Raw genomic sequence first — 19,989 nt, 5'->3', positions numbered from 1 at the left:
GCACCAAGGGGCACAGGGGGCTGGCGCTCAGGAGATTCGGTATCCTGAGCCAGGTGGGCACTGAATCTCATGAGCGTGCGGGAAGAGAGTAGGGCTTCGGGGTGGGCAGGCGTCTGGTGAAACCGGCCAGCCCCGAAACCGCTTTCCTGCCACGCGGCGCTGGGGCTGGCTCTGACGGCTCACCCCACAGCCACTCCCCGGCACCCACTCCCCGGCACCCACAGGGACATGCTGGTCAGAGGAAGGCACTGGTGGCGATGTGTGGAGTGGGGCTCTTGGTGACCCTGGCACAAGGACCAGCAGGACAGCGGTGAGGAGGCACCCAGCTCCACTGCAGCCACAACAGGACGGGTGGCCTTCAAGGACAGGGGTGGTGGGTGGCCCACAGGCGCTGCCTGTCTGCATCATCCTCCAGTCCTGTGTTCCCAGCCCTCTGCATGGCCCCAGTGGACTGGTCCTTGGGGAAGGCCTGGTGAGACGTGTCCCCCCCAGCCTCACAGGCTGTGTAGGACAGATGTGAGCCCCCACGTCACCCCCAAGCCAAAGTCTGTCCTGCTTTGGGGCTGGCCAAGTGCCCAGCATCACTATGGACCCCCAGTGTGACCTATGGGCACGTTGTTCCTCTGTGCCTCAGTTTCCCCCGTGGCCGGGGCGTGGCAGAACTGAGTCTGTCACACGCAAACACGGGTGACCGGGGGCACCATGCTGTCAGCCCCAGCCTGCGCTGCCCAACCCCATCCTTCCCGGCAGAGCCAGGGCATGCCGCAGCACCGTGCGTGCCAGCAGTCGGTGAATGATTAGCATGAACAGCTACGGCTACCATGGCTTGCGGCTACCGTGGCCTGCGTGGCACAGCGGGCTTCTCCCCAGCCGCTGCCAGCAGAGACTGGGGCAGGAGCACGCTGCTGGTGGGGAACTGAGTCACGGGGATGCAGCGCACATCTTGGCTCCACTCCCCGTTGGGTTTGGGGGAGGACCCAGCACCGAGCAGGCAGAAACCCCGGCAGAGGAGGGGGTTTGCCCCCGCACCAGCCCAGCCTGGCTGTTCGTGGCCCTGATGGCGAGCCACAGCAGGACAGTGGGCCACGCAGCCCTGACACGGGGCCAGAGGCTGCTCCTGCCTGGGGACAGGCACCGGGCTGGCCTTTTTCTTGCAGGGCTGCAGGAACGAGCTCATGTCGTCCCTCTGGCCGCTCGCGTGTCCCCCACCGGCAGGACAAGGAGCCCCCAGCAGCTCGGCCGGGGACAAGCCTGGACCTGCACAGCCATGGCGAGGACCCAACACCACCGTCCTCTGTGCAGGGGTAGGGGACAGTCCTGTCCCTCCCCGCAGAGCCCCACTGCCCACGGGGGGCTGCTGCCGGGGGCTGTGCCAAGGGGGTCCCCTCCATCCGAGGGGCTGTCACCCCTGCGGGCAGCAGGCACAAGGCCAGAGGGCAGCCCCCCCCCCTGCCCCACACCCGAGGGCCTCCCCGGGGTTTCTCAGTGCCTGTGGGGCTGGGCTGGAGCTGTTCCCCCCTCCCTGGGTGCCCCAGCCTGGGTGCCCAGGGGTGTCACAGCCCAAAGCAGCAGCCTGACCCGATGCTGGGTGCTTGGGGAAAGGTGTCAGCTGCTGCCAGAACCCCTCTGCCCGGCTCCCGGCAAGCCTTGAACAGCCAACACGGCCGCAGCCTTCGGCTCCATCCTCCTCCTGTGGGGTCTTCCCCTTCTCCTCTTCCCCAGGCTGCCTCTGGCTGGAGGAGGAGGAGGAGGTGGAGGAGGACGAAGCGTCCACAGCCCAGCCCCAGTGACCTCAGCACAAGCCACGGCGCTGCCATCTCCGGTGGTGTGGAGACGTGCCCATGGTCCGGTCGGATCCCTCAGCGCTTTCCAGCCTAAAATAGCAACTGCGCGGGGGGAGCAGACAGTCGCACCACCCCTCGCCACGGGGCTGGGGGACACGGTCCAGCCCGCTCGTCCCCTGCCCTCGGGCAGCCGAGGCCCCACGGCCACCCCAAAGTGCAGAGCTCTGGACGGGTGACCTCCATCCATGCAGGTGTCACGCAAGGCCACAGCTGCAGGGACAGAGGGTGGCACGGCGGGGGATGCCCTCAGGACGAGCATCCTGTGCCCGTCTGGCAGCAGCATCCTCCATGCCACCACTCCATGCATTCCCATAGGATTTGGGCTCCTGCATCATTTGGGTGACGCACCCATGGGAGGTGCTGAGCCCTGGCACCCCCCTGGGCAGCGAGCTGGCCTGACCCGTGCTTCCACGTGCATCAGCGACCATGTCATGAGCTCCGCCGGTGCTCAGCTCCAGCACGGGGCTGGCTGGTGTGGGGCCGGCAGCAGGCGGGGAGCAGATGGAGCGGCACGGCGGGGGCCGGGGGCCACGGGGGCTGCGGAGGCAGGAAGCCGGGTGCAGAGGGAACGGCCGAACTGGCAGCCCGAGCAGTGCATCCTGCAGGGAGGAAAATGGAAGCGCTGGGGTGGGTGGTGGGGCCCGGCTGAGCGTGGCTCCGGGGGGGCCACTTGACCCTGTCTGTGCAGCAGGGACGAGCTGACCCTGCTCCCCAGCTCCCCCCGCCCCGCCGTTACACCCCACTCATCTGTGCAATGAGTTCCTGGGCCTCAGCCCGGGGCCAGGTAGGATATGTGCTGCTGGCCCCAGTGGACTCAGCTGTGCCCACAGCGTCCCTGGGAGCACAGGGGGCATTTTGGGGCAAAATGCATCAGCCTGGGCTGCATTCCTGCAGGAGTCACGGCAACAGCAGCGTGCTGCAGACCCCGTGCTCACCCCAGCGCTTGTCTGCCCGGTGCAGACACAGGAGACCAGAGAAGGATGCTCCCAGTGCCACAGCGGAGGGAGGGAAGGGTCTTGGCTATGGAGGATGTTGAAATCCAGCAAATCCCGGTACGCACCCGCCGTCAGTGACACGCGGAGGGCGGCAGACCTCAGCTCTGGGCTCAGAGCCACTTGAGCTTCTGGCGGGTCCCCAGTGCCAAGGCCCCTTGCCAGGGCACCCACAGGTGCTGGGACCCTCGGCTGCACCAAGTGGTGCCTTCGGGGCTGTGGGCAGCGGAGGCTGGCTCAAGGAGGTGGGAGATGGGGAAACTGAGGCAGAGCTCCAGCGTTGGGGCCGTTGTGTGCCGAGAGCCGTCGGATGCCACCTTTGCCCGTCTCGGTGCGTTGCCCGTTGCATCGCTGAGCATCACCCCACGGGACTCCGGCTGCCGCAGGCAGAGGCAGCCCTGACGCCTCTGGGAAAACGAGGCCACTCCACGGAGGAGCTTATCGGGGATTTTGCTGCCCAGTTGGCCACGGCCGGGCAGGGCCGCGGTAACGTGCCAAGGTCAAGCGGGACGTGGTGCCGGCAGGGACGGGCCCGGGGGGGGGCTGGCACCGGGGGGCTGCCGGCACCGGGGGGCTGCCGGCACGAGGGCAGGTGCCCGTGGGGGCGCGACTCCCCGCAGGGGCGGTGGGCTCGTGGCGCACGACGGGGGGCTGAACCCCCCGGCACCTCTCCGGGAGACGCCGGTGCCTCGTCCGGGGGTGCCCACACCCCGGGTGCGCCCCCCCCCCCCCCTCGAGGGATGGCACCGGGAGAGGGGCACGGGGGCACCGGGGGTCCCCCAGACCCTGCCCGGGGGGTCCCGCAGTGGGCGGGGGATGCTGCCCGGGGGGCGGGGATGGGGACCGGGGCCGAGCGAAGCCGGACCGGGGACCGGGGACCGGTGATGGGGACCGGGGCCGGGGGCGGCGCCGGTGGGTGGCTCCCGGTCCCGGCCCCGGCCGGTAACTCCGCCTGCCGTATTTATGGGAAAACAAGCGGCGGCAGAGCCGGGCGGCCGCGGTGGAGCGGCGGACCGAGCCGTGCCGTGCCGTGCCGTGCCGTGCCGTGCCGTGCCGTGCCGTGCCGTGCCGTGCCGGATCGGGCGGAGCCGGGCCGGGCCATGGCCACCGGGGCGGCGGCAGCCCGAGCCTAGCGCGGCGGCGGGGATGCGGCGGGGGGGCCGCCGGGGCGGCGGGCGTGGAGCAGGTAAGGGGGGCCCGGGCAGGGGCTGGGGCCTGTCCTACTCCCGGGGGACCCCGACAGGGCCATCCCTCGGCCACCCCCCCGGACCATCGCATCCCATCCCATCCCCCCAGTGCCCCCCCCCCCCGCCCCGAGCCCCCCATCCCCGGCCCCATCCCAGCCCCCTGTGCCCTCCCCATCCCATCCCTCCAGCCCCCCCGGGGCCATCCCCATCCCGGCCCCAGGGCCGAGCCACCCCAACCCGTACCCCCCAGCCCCCCGTGCCCCCCCAGCCCCGTCCCATCCCGTCCCGCCGCAGCGCCCGGGCCGGGCCATCTCGCCCCGCTTCCCGGCGGGACCGGCCCCGGGGCGGGCTCAGCCCCCCCTGCGCGGCCCAGCGGGCCCGGGGCCGCCCGGTGCCGGTGCGCAGCGGGGGGGGGGCCGGGGCCGCCGCCCTGGGGTCTGCGGGGCGCGGCGGCGGCAGCGCCCGGGACAGCCCCGCTGCCCCCGGCCGCCTCCCCGGGGGCTGCCCCACGCACACCCCCCCCCCCCCCAGCCCCGGGGTCCCCCCAGCCCCGGGGTCCCCCCAGCCCTGGGGTCCCCCGGCCTTGCCCGTTTGTGGGTGCCCCTCCAGGGTGGGGGGCCGGGGCCTGGCTGGCAGAGAAGGGGGCTGGGGGGCCCCGGGGGCTGGCTGGGGTCGGGGCGTCCCTTGCTGCCCTTTGGGGTGCTGCTCACCCCTCCCCTGGGTGCCAGCACCGGGGGTACCCTCCTGGGCTGGGGCTGGGCGTGCTGCTCCCCCCGGCAGGATGAGCCCCTCCAGGGGTGCAGGCAAGCAGAGGGTGCTGGGGCACCCAGGGGGGCTGTGGCCATGCAGCCGTGTGTGCAGGAGGCCTGGGGGGCTCAGGGCAGGGGGGGGGGATGTGGGGGGTGCCGGGGGCATGCAGGCTGGGAGGCATGGGCAGGGGCACAGGGCTGCGTGGGTCAGGGCTGGGGGGTCCCAGGGGCTGTGTGGAGGGACAGTGCGATGTGCATGGGGCGGCAATGCCATAGGGGCACAGGGTGCTGTGTGTGTTGGGGGGCACCCTGGGGGTGGCACAGAGGGGGAAGCGTCTATTTGCCACACACACAGGGCAGGGGCCGGGGGGGCGGTGGGTTCCCTCGCCGTGGGCAGTGCCCGGGTGCCAGCTCCCCGTGCGGGCAGTGCCTGGGCAGCGTATGCACAGGCAGCGTCAGCCGTCAGCGCCCTCCCGGCATGCACACGGAGTGCACAGGCCTGTGCGCAGCGGGGCCGTGGGCTGGCAGTGCCCACGGCACAGCATGCACTGCACCCGCGGCAGTGCGCCGGCGGTACCTCCAGCGTCGTCTGCACGAGCACCATGGTTGCAGCGCACGCGAGATGCTGCCCTGCCTGCGTTTCCAGATGCAGGCACCACCGGCGTGCTTGGGGCAGTGCGAGCGTTGGCAGCGCGCTGGCAGTGCCCGTGAGGCTGCGTGCAGGCAGGGAGCTCAGTGCAGCGCAGTGTGTGCTGGCAGTGTGTTCGGGCTGCCTCTGCGGTGGTGCAGTGGCAGCATGCTCAGTGCACTGCATGTGTAGGCAGTGCGCTGGCAGCGTACCCAGTGCAGTGCAGGCAGTTAGTGCACTGCCTGTCTGCTTAGTTGGGACGTGTACAGACAGGACGTGCAGCAATGCCCAGGCAGTGTGCGGGCAGCGTGCGCTGGGCAGTGCACTGGCAGTGTGCTCAGTGCAGCGTGTGCAGGCAGCACCCTTGCTGTGTGCATGGGGCAGGCAGCAAGCTGGCAGTGCCCTGGCAGTGCTCAGTGCAGCGTGGCAGGCTGTGGGGCAGCCCACGGGCAGCTTGGGGCAATGCAGAGGCAGCGTGGGGACAGCAGGCTGCCAGTGCGTGGGGCAGTGCCCTGGCAGTGTGTGCCGTACAGTGTGCAGGCAGTGTGAGGGCAGCTCACAGGCTGTGGGAGAGCAGCGTGCTGGCAGTGCATGGCGCACTGGCAGCGTGCAGGCAGTGGGGCAGGCTGAGGGGCAGTGCCCTGGCAGTGCTCAGTGCAGTGTGGGCAGTGTGTGGGCAGCGCCCTGGCAGTGTGCTTGGTGCAGCGGAGGCAGGCTGCATGGGGGCTGGCTGCAGACAGTGTCCTGGCAGAGCACTCAGTGCAGAGCATGCAGGCAGCACCCTCGCCATGGGCATGCAGCAGGCAGCGGGAGGGGGCAGCACACGGGCAGGGTGCTGCAGTGCCCGGGCAGTGCGGTGTGCACTGGCAGGGCACTGCACAGCCCCACTGCACAGCCCGCACGTGCCTCATGCAGGCAACGACCCAGTTCCTGGCAGCCTCCCGCGGGCCCCTCCGGCTCCCAGCCCCCAGTGCCCTCGTGCTGCTCCCACAGCCCGGAGCTGCCGGAGACCCGGTGTTCACGTGCAGCATGGCAGAAGCAGCGTCCCGGGCGGTGTTGGGTGCCAGGCTGGGAGCGAGGGCAGCCCCTGGCTGCAGGCAGCGCCCCACGGGCAGTGGCAGGTGCAGAACTGGGTGCTGAATAGGGTGGAGGCACATGGGTGGCACCGGGCTCCACATCAGTGCCAGGTCAAGCTGTGGGGTGGTCCTGCGGGCTGGCACGGGGGGTCCCACCAGGTGCCCCTCAGCAACACTGCAGGCGTGCCAGAGGGGAGCTGCTGTGCCAGGGACAGGCTGGGCAGAGGTGGCCGTGTGTCCTGCCCAGCAACGGGGGGGCGGCGGGCTCTGTGACAAACCGCCTGGGCCCTCCCTGGGGTGCGGATGTGGGCAGGGGGCTGGCTGTGTCCCTGCGGGGCAGCTCCCATGCAGGGAGCTTGGTGGGCATCGGCAGGCCTGAAAGCACTGCCAGCCGGTGCCAGCATCCCCAGGGTGACACAGCGCGGAGACCCTGGGCAGGGTGACCGGTGCCTGCCGAGAGCGGGCAGGGCTGGGGGTGAAGTGAGGCACCCAGTGCCCACCAGCCAAAGGGTGGGAGAGCGGAGGGGATGAGAAGTCCTCTCCCTGCAGAGGGGTCGCGGTGTCGGGGACAGGTGGGGTGTGGGAGCGCGGTGGCACTGGGCACTGGCAGTGTTGGTGGGGCCATCCTGGCTCTGCCACCCCAACGGGCCGAGGATGCCCGCGGCTTGCGGGCGCTCTGCTCTCCCTGCGGTGCCGCAAAACCCCGTCTCCCCCCGGCCCCCGCAGTGCCACCGCCCCAGCAGCCTCCCCACGCACCCACGCTGTCCTCGCAGAGGAGGAATAATTTGGAGAAACCATGGCAACCCCAGGCAGCGCTGGGGATGCCAGCACCGCGCTGTCCCCGGGTCCCCCCGCCGCCACGGCCTCGTGCGGCTCTGCGGGTGGCGGGGTGCTGCTGAGGTGGGTGGGGGGACGTGCCAGTGCCTGTGGGATGCAGTGCCCACGTCGCCAGGGCACAGGGATGCACACGGTGGTCTCGTTGGGCTACAGTTCGGTTTAGTTCAGCAGGGCTGCGGCTGCAGGGGTCTCTTGAGGTGCTCGATGTCCCCCCAAGGCACCCCATGGCCCTGGCAGCCGCCCCTCTGCCATGGCTGGGGGTTTCCCGGGACCCTCACATGCCTCTTTTATTTTGCAGTGCTGGGATGGAGCCGCCACAGGGCCCTGGGCCAGCTCAGCCCACCCACCCCCTCCTTGCTGCCGCCGGACCAGGTAGGACCCCGGGCTGCGGTTCCCTGCCCACCAGCCGCCCCAACACCACGGGGATGGGCTTCCCAACGCTGCTGTTGGCATCGCTGCGGTGTGGGGTGCTGCCTTCCCGGATCCGGCCCAGCTCCCAAGCATTGTAATGCAGCGGGGCTGATGCTGAGCCACCACTATGGGGGTAAACCGGCTCCCCCAGCCCCAGAGGCACCCGGTTCCCCATCTCCTCCTGGCATCAAGCTCTCCCCAGCCCACCCCAGGGACAGACAACCCCACTGGCTTCACCTCAGCTCCAGCATCTGTCTGTCCGTCCCCGGCTTCAGGGCGAAACAGGGCTTTATCCGGGTAATGAGGGGTGACCCAAGCCCCCCTCCCCATCTCCGCATAGTCAGTACTGCTTCTTGCCAAATAAAGTCTATCCCTTTCCTCCCAGAAATACCTTCCCTGTGGTCCTCTGCTGCTGTTTAAAGCCAAATGGCTTCTGCTGCCCTTTGCCGTGCACCTTTAGCGTATCGTGGAGCAGCTGGTGCCCACCCGCGCTCCCGGGCCCCTTGGCCGGGTGGCCAAAAAACCAAACCCTCATAGGATGGAATGAGGGTTAAAGCCAGCCGGGTATCCCCGCCGTTGGCAAAGCCGGTTGTACATCCACGCGGAGACGATGGCAGCCTGCAGCTGGCTCTCGATGGGCTGTTGGTGAAGATCAGGGCCACAACCCACCTATGGGTCCTGTGGGCAAAGCACCTCATCTGCTCCCCCGGTCACTCTGGGAGGCTTGTGCTGATGTCCCCCCTTGTCACACAGCTGCATCACGCGTGTAGCTGGGGCCTCTGCCCACCCCGGCCACCCGTGCAGCATCATCCCAGAGCAGGTGGGGTGCATGGTGCTGGTGCATGGTGGGTGCCAGGCCTCGTGTCCCACGGGAGCTGCAGCCACCATCCTGCTCGCTCTCCAGCCTGGGAGACGTGTCGTGGCCCCAGGACGCGGGAGAGGACAAAGCCAGCAGGCGCTGAGCCAGGACAGCCCCTCCAACGTGGGGTTATTGCGGAGGGACCCTGGTCTGTCCTTGCTCGGAGCCATGGGAAGCGATGGAGGAGCCGCTGCTGGCACGCGGGGTTGGGGCACCCACCACAGCACCCCTCTGCCAGCCTCCGATGCCACCCGTTGCCGGTCTGGAGGAGCCCCAGGGAGCGATGCGGCTGCGAGCACCTGGGACTGTTGGCACCCCACAGGGGTGCTCATGGGCCACAGTGGGTGCAGCCGCCATGGGGAGGGGGTACAGCTCCTGCCGCCCTGGAGCCCCAGAGCTGCGTGGACTTCCCAGCTGCCATGGCGGGTGCTCATGGTACCCATCCCTGGGTGATGCTCCTGCCTGCACTGCCTACGATGGTGGTGCTGGGCACAGCGTGTGCTGGGACATGGGCGCGCATGGTCCCAGGAGACCCCGCAGCCACTTGGATGCTCACAGCGGGGAGCCGGGCACGTGTTCCCCATCCGCTGTGGAAAACCCTGCTGTTGAGTCCCCCCAGCCCAATTCAGAGCTGCCATTTCCCGTGATGCTGCAAGAGGGTCCCTGTGTCCTGCACCCCAGGAACAGGGGCACGGCGGTCAGTGGCCTCCTCTCCCTGCGGTAAGCTGGCACCCCTCCACGGCTGCCCCGCGGTGCCCAGTGCACCCATGGGTGCCCTGCTATCCACTCCATTATTTCACCCTGGATTTGGAGCCTTTTTCCAGCTTCTTCCCCAAGTCGGGATCTGACTATTAACAGCAGCAGCGGAGGCTGGGATGTCCCCGAACCCTCATTTCTGAAGAGGTGTCCAAAACCCACCCCTAAGCCAGGAGCTGTGGGGGTTTATCCAGCACCATCGTGGCTCCCCAAGGTCCCCGCCGGAATTTAGGCGCTTCGTCTGTTCTCTTGCAGGGCCGGCTGCCTTCCTCTGAGGCCATCTGAAGGGGAGCTGGCGGGAGAAGAGTCGCTTTTAAGATGACACGAACAGACCCACCTGACATCCTGGTGTCTACGGTGTACCAAGACATAAAGGTGGCCACCGCAGCCCCTGGGGATTCGATCGTCTGCCAGCCCCTGGCACGATGTGACGCCTCCATGTCCTCATCCCTGCCCCGCGAGCCGCAGCCCTTCAACAAGCGCCATTGCAGGAGCTTCGACTTCCTCGAGTCGCTGGACGAGCAGCTGGGCACCCCCGCGGCCATGGAGCGCCCCTGCGCGCGCCCCGGCACCCCTGAGCCCACGCCGGGGCCGCCGGGCAGGCGAGTGCCGCCGAAGCCGGACCCTTACGCTGGCAGAGCCCCCCCGCCCAGGAGCGAGCCGAAGCGACGCGCCCGCTCAAAGAGCGCACCGCGAGTGAAGTCCACCTTCACCCCGGTGCCCATCACTGTCTCGGCGTCGCCGCCGCCGGCCCGCCGCGGGCGGGAGGCGCTGCGGGTGGTGCGGGAGCCCTCCCGCCCCGAGCCCTCGCCGCGCCGCGAGAGCCAGGTTCCCCTGCGGGTGCTGGCTAACGAGGTGCACCCCATCAAGCTGCAGCCACAGCGCAGCAGTGTCAGCCGCATCTCCCCGGTCTGCCTGGGCAGCAACTGCTTCGAGGAGGGGCCGGGCACCAAGGTGGGTGCCAGCCCCCATGTTAAGTGCCGGGTGGACATCAAGCCGGACGAGGCGGTGCTGGTACACGCGGCGCGCAGCCTGCGGGCAGCCCAGAACCGGCAGGAACCGCCGCGCTGGCCCCGCGCACCCGGGGCTGCCCGCAGCCTGGCGGTGCCGGGGAGCAGGCAGGTGTCCGCGTCCCGCACGCCCACCCCCAGCGACTCCTACAGCGGGGACCCCCCGCTCCTGCCCTATCCCGGCGAGTACTACGAGGCGGACCCCCGGGCGCTAGCTTACCAGACGGTGCCGGTGCCGGCCTCACGGGACTTCAGGGAGTACCCCGAGAGGGGCTGCATGACCTTCTCGGCCCCCAGCGTCCCCACCAAGTTCTTCTACGCAGAGGAGCCAGCGCGGTGCCCCAGCCCCGCCATGCCCCTCCGCAGCTCCGGCTACGCCAGCTACCCCTACCCCGCCCGCCACAGCATTCCCCAGCACTTTTACACCGAGGACCCGGCCAAAGCCACCGTCCACACGGTGCCACCCCGGACGTTGTACGTGGAGGAGACACGGGGCTACCCGGTGCAGGAGGCGCCCGCCCGTGCCTTCTACGGGGACGAGCCCCGCTTTTATGCCCCTCGCGGCACTCCCATCAAAACCCTCTACGCCGAGGACACCCGGACGTACCCGGCCCTCGGCTCCTCTGCCCGGGTATTCTACGCTGAGGACTATGGGAAGTACCGGGAGCGGGAGGTGCTGTCGCGGACGTGCCCCCCGCCCCGCAGCGCCCAGCCCTTGCACTTCGGCGACTGGTACTGCCCCGAGCGGGGTGCACTGCCCTACCAGACCTTGCAGGTGTCACGCTTCACCCCGCAGCCGGCCGGGCGTGAGGCCATGCTCTCTTCCTGGCACGCCAGCTATGGCGTAACCCCCCCGCGGCTGGGCCGGGAGAGCCAGCACTACTCCAAATCCTGGGATAACATCCTGGCGCCGGCGGCGCGCAGGGAGGAGGTCCTGCAGCGCGGGCGCAGCTACGAGAACCTGCTCGCTCAGGAGCAGCACCGTGCCTTATCCCCTGAGGAGCGCCGTCAGCCGGTGGTGATCAACCTGTCAAGCTCACCCAAGCGCTACGCCGCCCTGTCCCTCTCGGAGAGCTCCATCCTCGAGAGGGTGCACACAGACGGTGGCCGTGGCCCGCCAGGCCGCTCTTGGTACGTTACGCCAGAGATCACCATCACTGACAATGACATCCGTGCCGATGGGCTGGGCAGGAGCGAGAGGCGCTCGGCCAGCTGGGATGTGCTGGACGCAGGGCGGGAGCACGGTCCTTACGCCGTGCCCTGCGCCCCACAGCCCGTCCCCAGGGAGAGCAGCTCGGGGCGCCAGCGCAGCCTGGAGCAGCTGGACGAGCTCATCACCGACCTCGTCATCGACTACAAGCCGGCTCCAGGCCACCGCGCCGGGGACAGGGACAGCCTAGCTGAGCAGCTCAAGCAGCTTCTGAGCAGCAGCGCTCCGGGGCCCCCCCGGCAGGGCGAGGGCAGGAGGATCCCCCCCAGTGTGCCTGAGCGACCCCGACCCACGAAGGAGCAGCCGGGTCCCAGCTCCCGCGCCGGTGCCCCACGTCCCCCACCTGCCTCGCTGTCCGTCGGCCCCTTCGAGAAGTCACCGGAGAACTGCTCACCCGACCTGAGCGCGGAGGAGGATGACATGATGATGTGCTCCAACGCCAAGTGCCGGCGGACGGAGACCATGTTCAACGCCTGCCTCTACTTCAAGTCATGCCACAGCTGCTACACCTACTACTGCTCCCGGCACTGCCGCCGCGAGGACTGGGACACGCACAAGGAGAGCTGCGTCTACGGGCGCGTGGGCAGCGTCTGCCGCCACGTCCTGCAGTTCTGCCGGGAGAATGCCGAGGTGCACAAGGCCTTCTCGCGCATCGCCAAGGTGGGCTACCTCTCCCGCGGCCGCGGCGTCCTCTTCCTGGGCTTCCCCAACGCCGGCTCGGCCGAGAACTTCCTCCAGTTCGGGCTGGAGAGCCTGCTGATGTCCCCCACCTACCTGTCCCTGCGGGAGCTGGAGAGCTACTCGGACAACCTGGGGGAGTACGCCCAGGAGCTGCGGGAGACGGGCAACCAGTACGACCCTGACGAATGTTTCCTCCTGAATGTAACCGTGGCCGTCACCCAAAAAGTGCCGGAGAGGCCATCGCCGAAGATGCAGGTGCCGACGGTCAGGAAATACGCCAAGGTGGCCTTAGCCTCCTCCAGCCCCGAGAAGAAGATCCTGAAGAAGGAGCGGGACATGGAGACATTGATCCTGACACCCCCGCCCGGCACAGCAGACATCGACAAGGAGGGGGAGGAGGGCCGCAAGGCGCGTGAGGTCTGCTTCATCAATATCCAGCGGGAGCTGCGCATCCGCGGCGTCTTCCTGCGGCACGAGTTCCCTGCCGTCTACGAGCAGCTCTGCGACTTTGTGGAGAGCAACAAACGCTTCACCCCCACCACCATCTACCCCATCGACAAGAGGACAGGCAAACAGTTCATGTGCATGATCATGGCAGCCTCCGAGCCCCGCACCCTCGACTGGGTGGCCAGCCCCAACCTCCTGGATGACATCATGTGAATGTGGGGTGGGGATCCCGCCCCGGCACCCCCCTGGCACCCCCCAGCACCCTTGGGTCACCCCCCTTTGTAGATAGGTGTTGCTCCGCCGGCGCGGTAGGACAGGGACCCCCTCTTGGATGCGGCACTGAGGGGAGGAGGCTGCGACGGGCTGTGCGTGGCCGGTGTTGGCTGGGTGGGGCGCAGCCAAAGCAGTGGGGGGCTGGCCTGGGGGAGGCCGTGGGGGCGACGGGAGCACGGGTCGAGGTGTGCCGCGGGGCACAGGTCCCAGCCAGCGCCCTGGCAAGACCCCGCAGAGCCCTCTCAGGGTGAGCTGTGCTTGGCCAGGGTAGGGGCCCCCCAAGCACCCACCCCCCGGCCACTGCCCCCCAGACGGCCCGGCTGCTTGCACACCCAGAGCCCCCCACGCCTGCCCACGCACCCTGCCTGGGCCCGGGGCCCTGCCCAGCCCTCCCGGGCCGTGCCCCCCAGCAGTTGGGGTCCCGTGGAGCACTGCAGCAGCGCTGAGGCTGTACCAAGCCCATGGGTGCTGCGGGCAGCGCTATAGGGTCTGCAGCAGTGGCCCTATACGGTTGGCGGGTGGGAGCGGGGCTGCACAAGGTCTCTGTTCTACAGCGTCTCTGTGTCCTGGGCACGTTACTGTGTGATCTTTAGGTGCGGCGGGGACCCTGTAAGGGTGGCTGTAAGGCACCCATGGGTGCCCCCCGGGACCCCGTAAGGTCTCTGGGTACAGGGTAGGGTCCCTGCACGTGGGGCAGGGGCTGGGGGGGGTGCTGGGTGGGGAGGGAGGCCTGGCCCAGGGGTGCCGGGGAGGGTGGTGGGTGGCCGTGGTGCTGCTGGGGAGCCCAGCCCCATCTCCCCGGGCTCGGGGTGAAGGATCCGCGGGGGGGGGGGGTGGGGGGTGGGTGCTGTGCGCGGCGGGGGCACCCTCCGGGCCGGCGGGGAGGGGTGCTGCCTGCGGCGGGTGACCACGGCAGGGCCCTGGCTTTGGGGCTGCCCGCGGGGGTGCCAGGGAAGGGGCGGGGGGGGGGGGGGCAGAGCGGGGGGCAACGGCAGCACCGGCTCCACCACCACAGCTCTCCGCCACCCCCCTGCTCTCCCGGGGCTGCCTCACGGCCCTGCCCGGCCCCGGGCTGACGCAGCACTGGCCGCCCCGCCTGCGCGCTGCCTGCGGGCAGGGTGACCGCGGCCCAGCTCCCCAGCACGGCCCCTCTCCCCGCCGCCGCTTCCACCGTCGGCGGGCGCCGGTGCGAGGCCGGGGGAGAGGAGCCCGGGACGGGGACGCCCCGCTCCGGGCACGGCTCCGCCCCCCCGGCTGGGGGCGGGGCCGCGGGGGCGGGGCCGGGCCCCCGCGGGCGCTGGTTGGCCGTTGGGGCGGAAGGGGCGTGGCGCGGCGGCGGAGCGGGCGCGATGGCGGCGGAGGCGGCGGAGGCGCTGTCGCGGGTGGCGGACGTGGAGATCGACGGCGGCGGCGTCTTCAAGTACGTGCTGGTGCGCGTGCGCGCGGCCGGCGGGCCCGGGAAGGACGTCGTGCGAGGCCACGGCTGGGCCGAGTACCACGGTGAGGGGCGCGGGGCACCGGCTCCGCCGGCCGGGCTCGGGAGGGGCCTGCCCCGACACGCGGCGGGGGGGTCCCCGGGGGTGTCTTGGGGGGTCGGGATCCCCGGGGGGGCTGCGCTGGGGGGCCCACCTGTGGGCCTGAGGATACCGGGGGGAGCGGCTGAGGCTGCCCCACGCCGCGGCCCCCTCCAGGGCCGGGCCCGGGAGCCGGCGAGGGGCTGCCCCGGGAGGGCCCGACCGTGGGCGGTGGCTCAGCCGGTGGGTCCCCGTGCCCCCCCCGCCCCACGGCTCCCTCTCCCCGCAGCCGATCTCTACGAGCGGACGGCGCAGGAGCTGGCGCAGCTGGGCCTGGGCTGCGAGTGCCTGGGGGGCGGCCGCCTCTCCCACAGCCCGGCGGAGAGGAAGATCCACGTCTACGGGTACTCGGTGGTAAGCGAAGCACCGGGGGTGCGGCGGGGGGGGACCCCCACCCGTGGGTGCGGCTTCTCCCTCCTGACAGCGGCACAAGTGCCCGTGCCGGTCCTGCTGCTCGTGGGAAAACCGGCACCGCGTCCCCTCGGGAGCGGAAGGGCCGAGCCGGAGGGCGGCCGTGCTGCCAGGGCAGACCTGGGGGTGCCCGTGTCCCCTTGGTGTCCCTCTGCATCCCCTGAGGAGGGTATCGGTGATACCAGTGCCGGTTTTCCCAGCTCCAGGGTGGCACCGTCTCCCTGCCTGGGTGCTGTTGCTGTCTGGCAGCCAAAGCCAGGCTGAGCTGCCCGCGGTCTGAGCCGCTGCCGCGGAGGGATTGGAGCCAATCGGTCTTGCGTGGACGTGGGCTCGGTGGCATCTGCCGCTGCCGGGGCTGCTGCCAGAGCCTCTGGTTGTGGTGAGCTGCCCCAGGGGTTTGCTGAGTTCCCCTGTGGGTGATGACCACCTCGGCTCTACTTCGGGACCCTGTCTCCTGTGCCAGGGCTTTGGGCGAGCGGACCACTCTGTGACTACGGAGAAGCTAAAAGCCGAGTATCCAGACTACGAGATCACCTGGGCGGACGAAGGCTACTGACTCACTCTGGCTGGGCAGCAGCATCGGCACCAGCCTGGAGCTGGTGCAGCCGGATCCGGCGTCGGGGTGGTGGCAGCAGGCTCCCTGTGCTCAGCAGCGCTCTGGCCTCTCCTGGTTTTTCCTTGTGTTGAACTCACCCGTTCTCCACCGTCACCAGACTTCCCACGGACCATGGGTGCTCCCCACCTCCCCGGCACAGCGTGGCAAAGCCTCAGTGAAGCCGGTGGGCACTCTGCCGCGGCCTCCCCAGTGGGTTTGTCCCACGCGTGTATGTGAGAATTAAACATGTTGGGGAGCGCAGCTGCTTGCGTGGTCACGCATTCATGGCTCCCCCGGGTCTGGGTTGTACCCCCTTAGGGTGGAAATGACCCCCCCCTGGTTTTCCAGCCCCTGGTGGGGGGCCTGACCCCAGAGCTGGCAGGATCTGGAGTGGGGACAGCAGAAGGTGCGTCGGGATTTGCTTTGGGAAGGGCTGAGGCAGGTGAGGAGAAAGCGATGGGTCCCCACGCCTGGCGGTGGGAAGGGCAGGGTGGTCCCGTGGGAAGGACCATCCTCATCCCCGGCTGGGGGTGAGCCAAGCTGCCCGGGAGCGTGGTTTGGAAGAACATGCCCGTTCCCACGCTGGCAGGCGGTCATACCTTGAGGCAGAGCATCCTCCTTGACTTCAGCCCTCTGGACAGCCAGGCCTGGCTCCTGCCCCGCGGTATTTCCCAGGGAGACTCTCCGCTTGCGCTTCCAGTGAGGAGCAGTATGGGGAGACTGGGAAAAGCTGCTGGAGCCTTCAGTGGCTTGAGAGCCCGAGGGAGACGTGCAGGTCAGGTTAGCCAGGTGGATTGCTCGATCGCCGTCCCCTATGAGGTTGGGGCTGGAGGAACCTCACTTCCCCTGGTCCCAGACCTGTTTTCCCTGTTGGGCTGCGATCCTCTGTGCTCCCGGCTCCTGCCTGGCCGCTTTGCCTGCTGCTGTGTCCCTGCCTTCCCCTCTTGCTGTCAGGGATGCAGGCTACCTAGGCAGGAGATGGTTCCTCTGTGCCTGAAGCAGTGCAGGGTTGGCATGACCCGCTAAAGCTCAGCCCCTGTGCCTGGTGTCCTGCCCCAAGCTCAAAAGGCAGATCGTGGTGGATGGGGATGAGCTTCACGGGCCAGGCTGCGGGTGCAGCTGCCCGGCTGGTGGCTCGGGGCTGGAGCTGTGTCTCCTGCTGAGGATGGTACCTAAAGCCACCTCCGGTCTTGCAAGCTGGTGGAGGGGGAAGAAAACCGGAGGCTAAGCCCAGGTACCCTGAACACGCATGAGATTGCACTGAGCCTCTAGAAAAATAGCTCTGCTGTGCCTAGACTTTACCTTCTGCAAGGCGTTGACCATCTCCCCCGTGCCGGGGTGAATGTCACCCAACGGTCATGCACGCGTGGGGTCTAATTCCCTGGCGCTAGTGGCTGTTAAGTGTCAAACCCCGGGCGGGGGCGGGGCTGAGTGCCTTGCGTTGGTGACATGGAGGAGCACAGCTGCCCTTTGAGTCACCGAATCGCAGGGCTTGGAGGCACCTTGGAGGTGGTCTAGCAGGGTAGCTCAGCAGGTTGCTCAGGCTGTTTTGGGTGTCTCCATGCATGGAGACCCCACAGCAGCCTAAGCAACCTGCTCTGGTTTTGACAACCCTCACAGGAAAATAAGGTTTTTCTTAAGTGATTGTCGTGGTTTAGTCCCAGCCGGCAATTAAGCACCACACAGCCGCTCACTCACTCCCCCCAGGTGGGATGGGGGAGAGAATCGGAAGAGTAAAAGTGAGAAAACTCATGGGTTGAGATAAAGACAGTTTAATAGGTAAAGCAAAAGCCGCGCAGGCAAGCAAAGCAAAACAAGGAATTCATTCACCACTTCCCATCGGCAGGCAGGTGTTCAGCCATCCCCAGGAAAGCAGGGCTCCATCACGCGTAACAGTTACTTGGGAAAACAAACACCATCTCTCCGAATGTCCCTCCCTTCCTTCTTCTTCCCCCAGCTTTATATGCTGAGCATGACATCATATGGTATGGAATATCCCTTTGGTCAGTTGGGGTCAGCTGTCGCGGCTGTGTCCCCTCCCAACTTCTTGTGCACCCCCAACCTCCTCGCTGGCGGGGCGGTGTGAGAAGCAGAAAAGGCCTTGACTCTGTGTAAGCACTGCTCAGCAGTAACTAAAACATCCCTGTGTATCAACACTGTTTCCAGCACAAATCCAAAACATAGCCCCATGCTAGCTGCCATGAAGAAAATTAACTCTACCCCAGCCAAAACCAGCCCGGTGGTGTTTCATGTTCTTGCTTTGTTCTTGTCTCTTGTCCCTTCATGGGGCACTCGCTGCTCGGAAGAGGCTGGCTCCTTCCCTCTGCTCCCTCCCGTCAGGTCTTTATACACATGGGTGACATCCCCCTGCGCCTTCTCTTCTCCAGCAGCTCCAGCTCTCTCGGCCTCTCCTCGGGGAAATCCCAGTCCCTTTATCACTGTCACAGCTCCTAGCTGGATCTGCTCCAGTATGCCCACATCTCTCGCGCTGGGGGCCCAGCATCCCCCTGTGTCTCCCCAGTGCAGAGGAGAGGGGTCAGACCTGCTGGAGCTGCTCTGCCGATGGCACCCGGGAGGTTGGTGGCTGCTTTGCTGGAGGCCGCGGCGCTGGCTCGTGGTCAGCTTGGTGCCTGCCAGGTTTGCAGGCAGCACGGGAAGGGCAGGACTCCTGCCCGCAGGCACTGCCAGCCCCAGGGTGCCCAGGCTGGGAGGGCGCAGGGTTGCTGGCCTCTGCCTGCCCCGGCTCACGCTGGGGGAAGGAGCCGAACCCCGCGTTTTACTGCGCCTGATGCAATCACGCTGCAATCTGCTGTCCAAGGCCATCGGCTAGGAGGGGAGAAACCTCTGCGCTCAGCCTTCAGCAATGGGGGCCCCTCTCCAGGCACAGGGGCTGCCGGCAGCGGAGGCAGGAGGGCTCCCCTGGGGCAGTGCCAGCCCCCACGGGCCCTGGCAGCAGCTTCCCCTGCCCAGGTGGGGAAACTGAGGCAGGGGCAGTGGTTGCCATCACCAGGCATCTCTGGTGGTGCTGGGGGGGGGCTCTGCCTGCTGAGCCACGCTCCTTCCATGCTGAACAGCCCTTCCTGGGGCTCTGCCAGGGTTGTTCTCCCCCCGGTTGTGGCCCTAGAGCTGTGCCCCTTCACTCTGTGGCAGTCAGGAGCTGGGTGCTGAGATGCTCCTGCCAGATGGAGCCGTGCCCGTGGGAGTGAGGGCTGGCTCCCGCTGGTGGCACCTCTGGGTCCCCAAGGCCAGGGGCTGCCTCCTGGGGCTGGGGAAGAGGGTACAGGCTGGGGAGAGGCAGCCGTGAGCCTGTGGAAGGAGCGCTGCAGGCAGCCTGCCGGGCTCTGCGCTGGCCTGGGCACCCTCCCAAAGTGGCTGCCGCACAGACCGTGCGTGGCAGCGCGAGCGCAGGGCTGCCAGGCTGCTCTGCCCGGACGGGGCAGGCTGAGATCCCCCTCCTGCCTGCCATCAGCGTGTCCCTGGGGACTGCCCCAACGGGTCCCTGGGGCTGGGCTGGGCTGGAGCCCCAGCTTTTGGCAAAGCCAGCTCAGCTGGGTGCTGGGACAGGCTGCTCCTTCTGCGTGTCCTCCTGCCTGTCCCTGCCTCCTCTCCCTGCCTGTCCCAAGTCTCCAGACGTCCGGAGTTTTGTTCTGCGTTCAAAGCCCTGACATTTTTATGGCTAAACCCTCCCAGTCCTAAGGATTCCTGCCTGCTGCGGCTCACCATTGCCTGGGTGCATCATGACCTGTTTATACCTTTCCTGACTTGGGGGTCACTCCTTGCACCCCATTTCCACGGCTCCCCAGCACAGCTTCCCTCCCAGTGCCACCGGACTGTGTGAGCTGGCCCCGTCCCAGTCAGAGCAGCAACCAGCATCTTGTCCCAGTTGGAAAAGCGGAGCCGAAGAAGAGGGGTTCAGTGGGGAAAAGCAGCTGAATATCTCCTGGGGACACGCAGCTGCCAGCTTGCTGCCTGCAATGGTGGTGGCGGTGCCGGGCAGCAGGACCGTGGGTGACCTGTCCCAGCCCGGCAAACTGCCTCGCCATAAACCCCGCTGCCGGGGCTGGGAAGCCGATAACGGCGGGGCTGAAGTCCAATGCAGGGCAGGTCCTGGGGAGCAGATTCCAGCCCTGGGCTCGTGGCGTGGCCTTCTCCGTCGGTCCTGTGCCTCTCCCGGCTCCATTTTACCCTCACCGTGGCCCAGAGGCCGAGATGGCCGGGCAGGCGGTGCTCGCCCTCCTGCTGCTGCTGCTGCTGGGTGAGCTCTCCGCTGACACGGGGGTCGTGGTGCGGGGAGGGAAGGGGCCGTGGCACCGGCTGCTCCGCTCTGTGCCTCCCTGGTGGAGGGTCCCATGGGGATCGCTACTTCCCCCAGCTCTGGAGGGGGCTGCGCAGTCCCTGGGGGGGCCGGGGCAGATACAGCCCAGCCTCTTCTGGGCTCCGCTGGCAATT

General features: G+C 68.4%; 2 protein-coding genes across 2 annotated transcripts; both read left to right on the top strand.

Moving 5' to 3' along the window:
* The first annotated feature begins 9,657 nt into the window (after window positions 1–9,657).
* Window positions 9,658–12,900, top strand: AJM1 (apical junction component 1 homolog). Its single transcript, XM_059828992.1, has one exon. The coding sequence runs from the start codon at window positions 9,658–9,660 to the stop codon at window positions 12,898–12,900; it is 3,243 nt and encodes a 1,080-aa protein (XP_059684975.1).
* A 1,409-nt stretch (window positions 12,901–14,309) lies between these two features.
* Window positions 14,310–15,535, top strand: PHPT1 (phosphohistidine phosphatase 1). Its single transcript, XM_059828933.1, has 3 exons — window positions 14,310–14,460; window positions 14,764–14,888; window positions 15,409–15,535. Exons 1-3 carry the CDS (start codon window positions 14,310–14,312, stop codon window positions 15,499–15,501), a joined length of 369 nt encoding a protein of 122 aa, XP_059684916.1. The 3' UTR covers window positions 15,502–15,535.
* Window positions 15,536–19,989: the final 4,454 nt, after the last annotated feature.

The sequence above is a fragment of the Gavia stellata genome, chromosome 24 (genome assembly GCF_030936135.1).
Source record: "Gavia stellata isolate bGavSte3 chromosome 24, bGavSte3.hap2, whole genome shotgun sequence".
NCBI classification, from domain to species: domain Eukaryota; kingdom Metazoa; phylum Chordata; class Aves; order Gaviiformes; family Gaviidae; genus Gavia; species Gavia stellata.
Note: the sequence above shows the minus strand (reverse complement) of the source record. Positions and strands in the feature narration are given on the sequence as shown.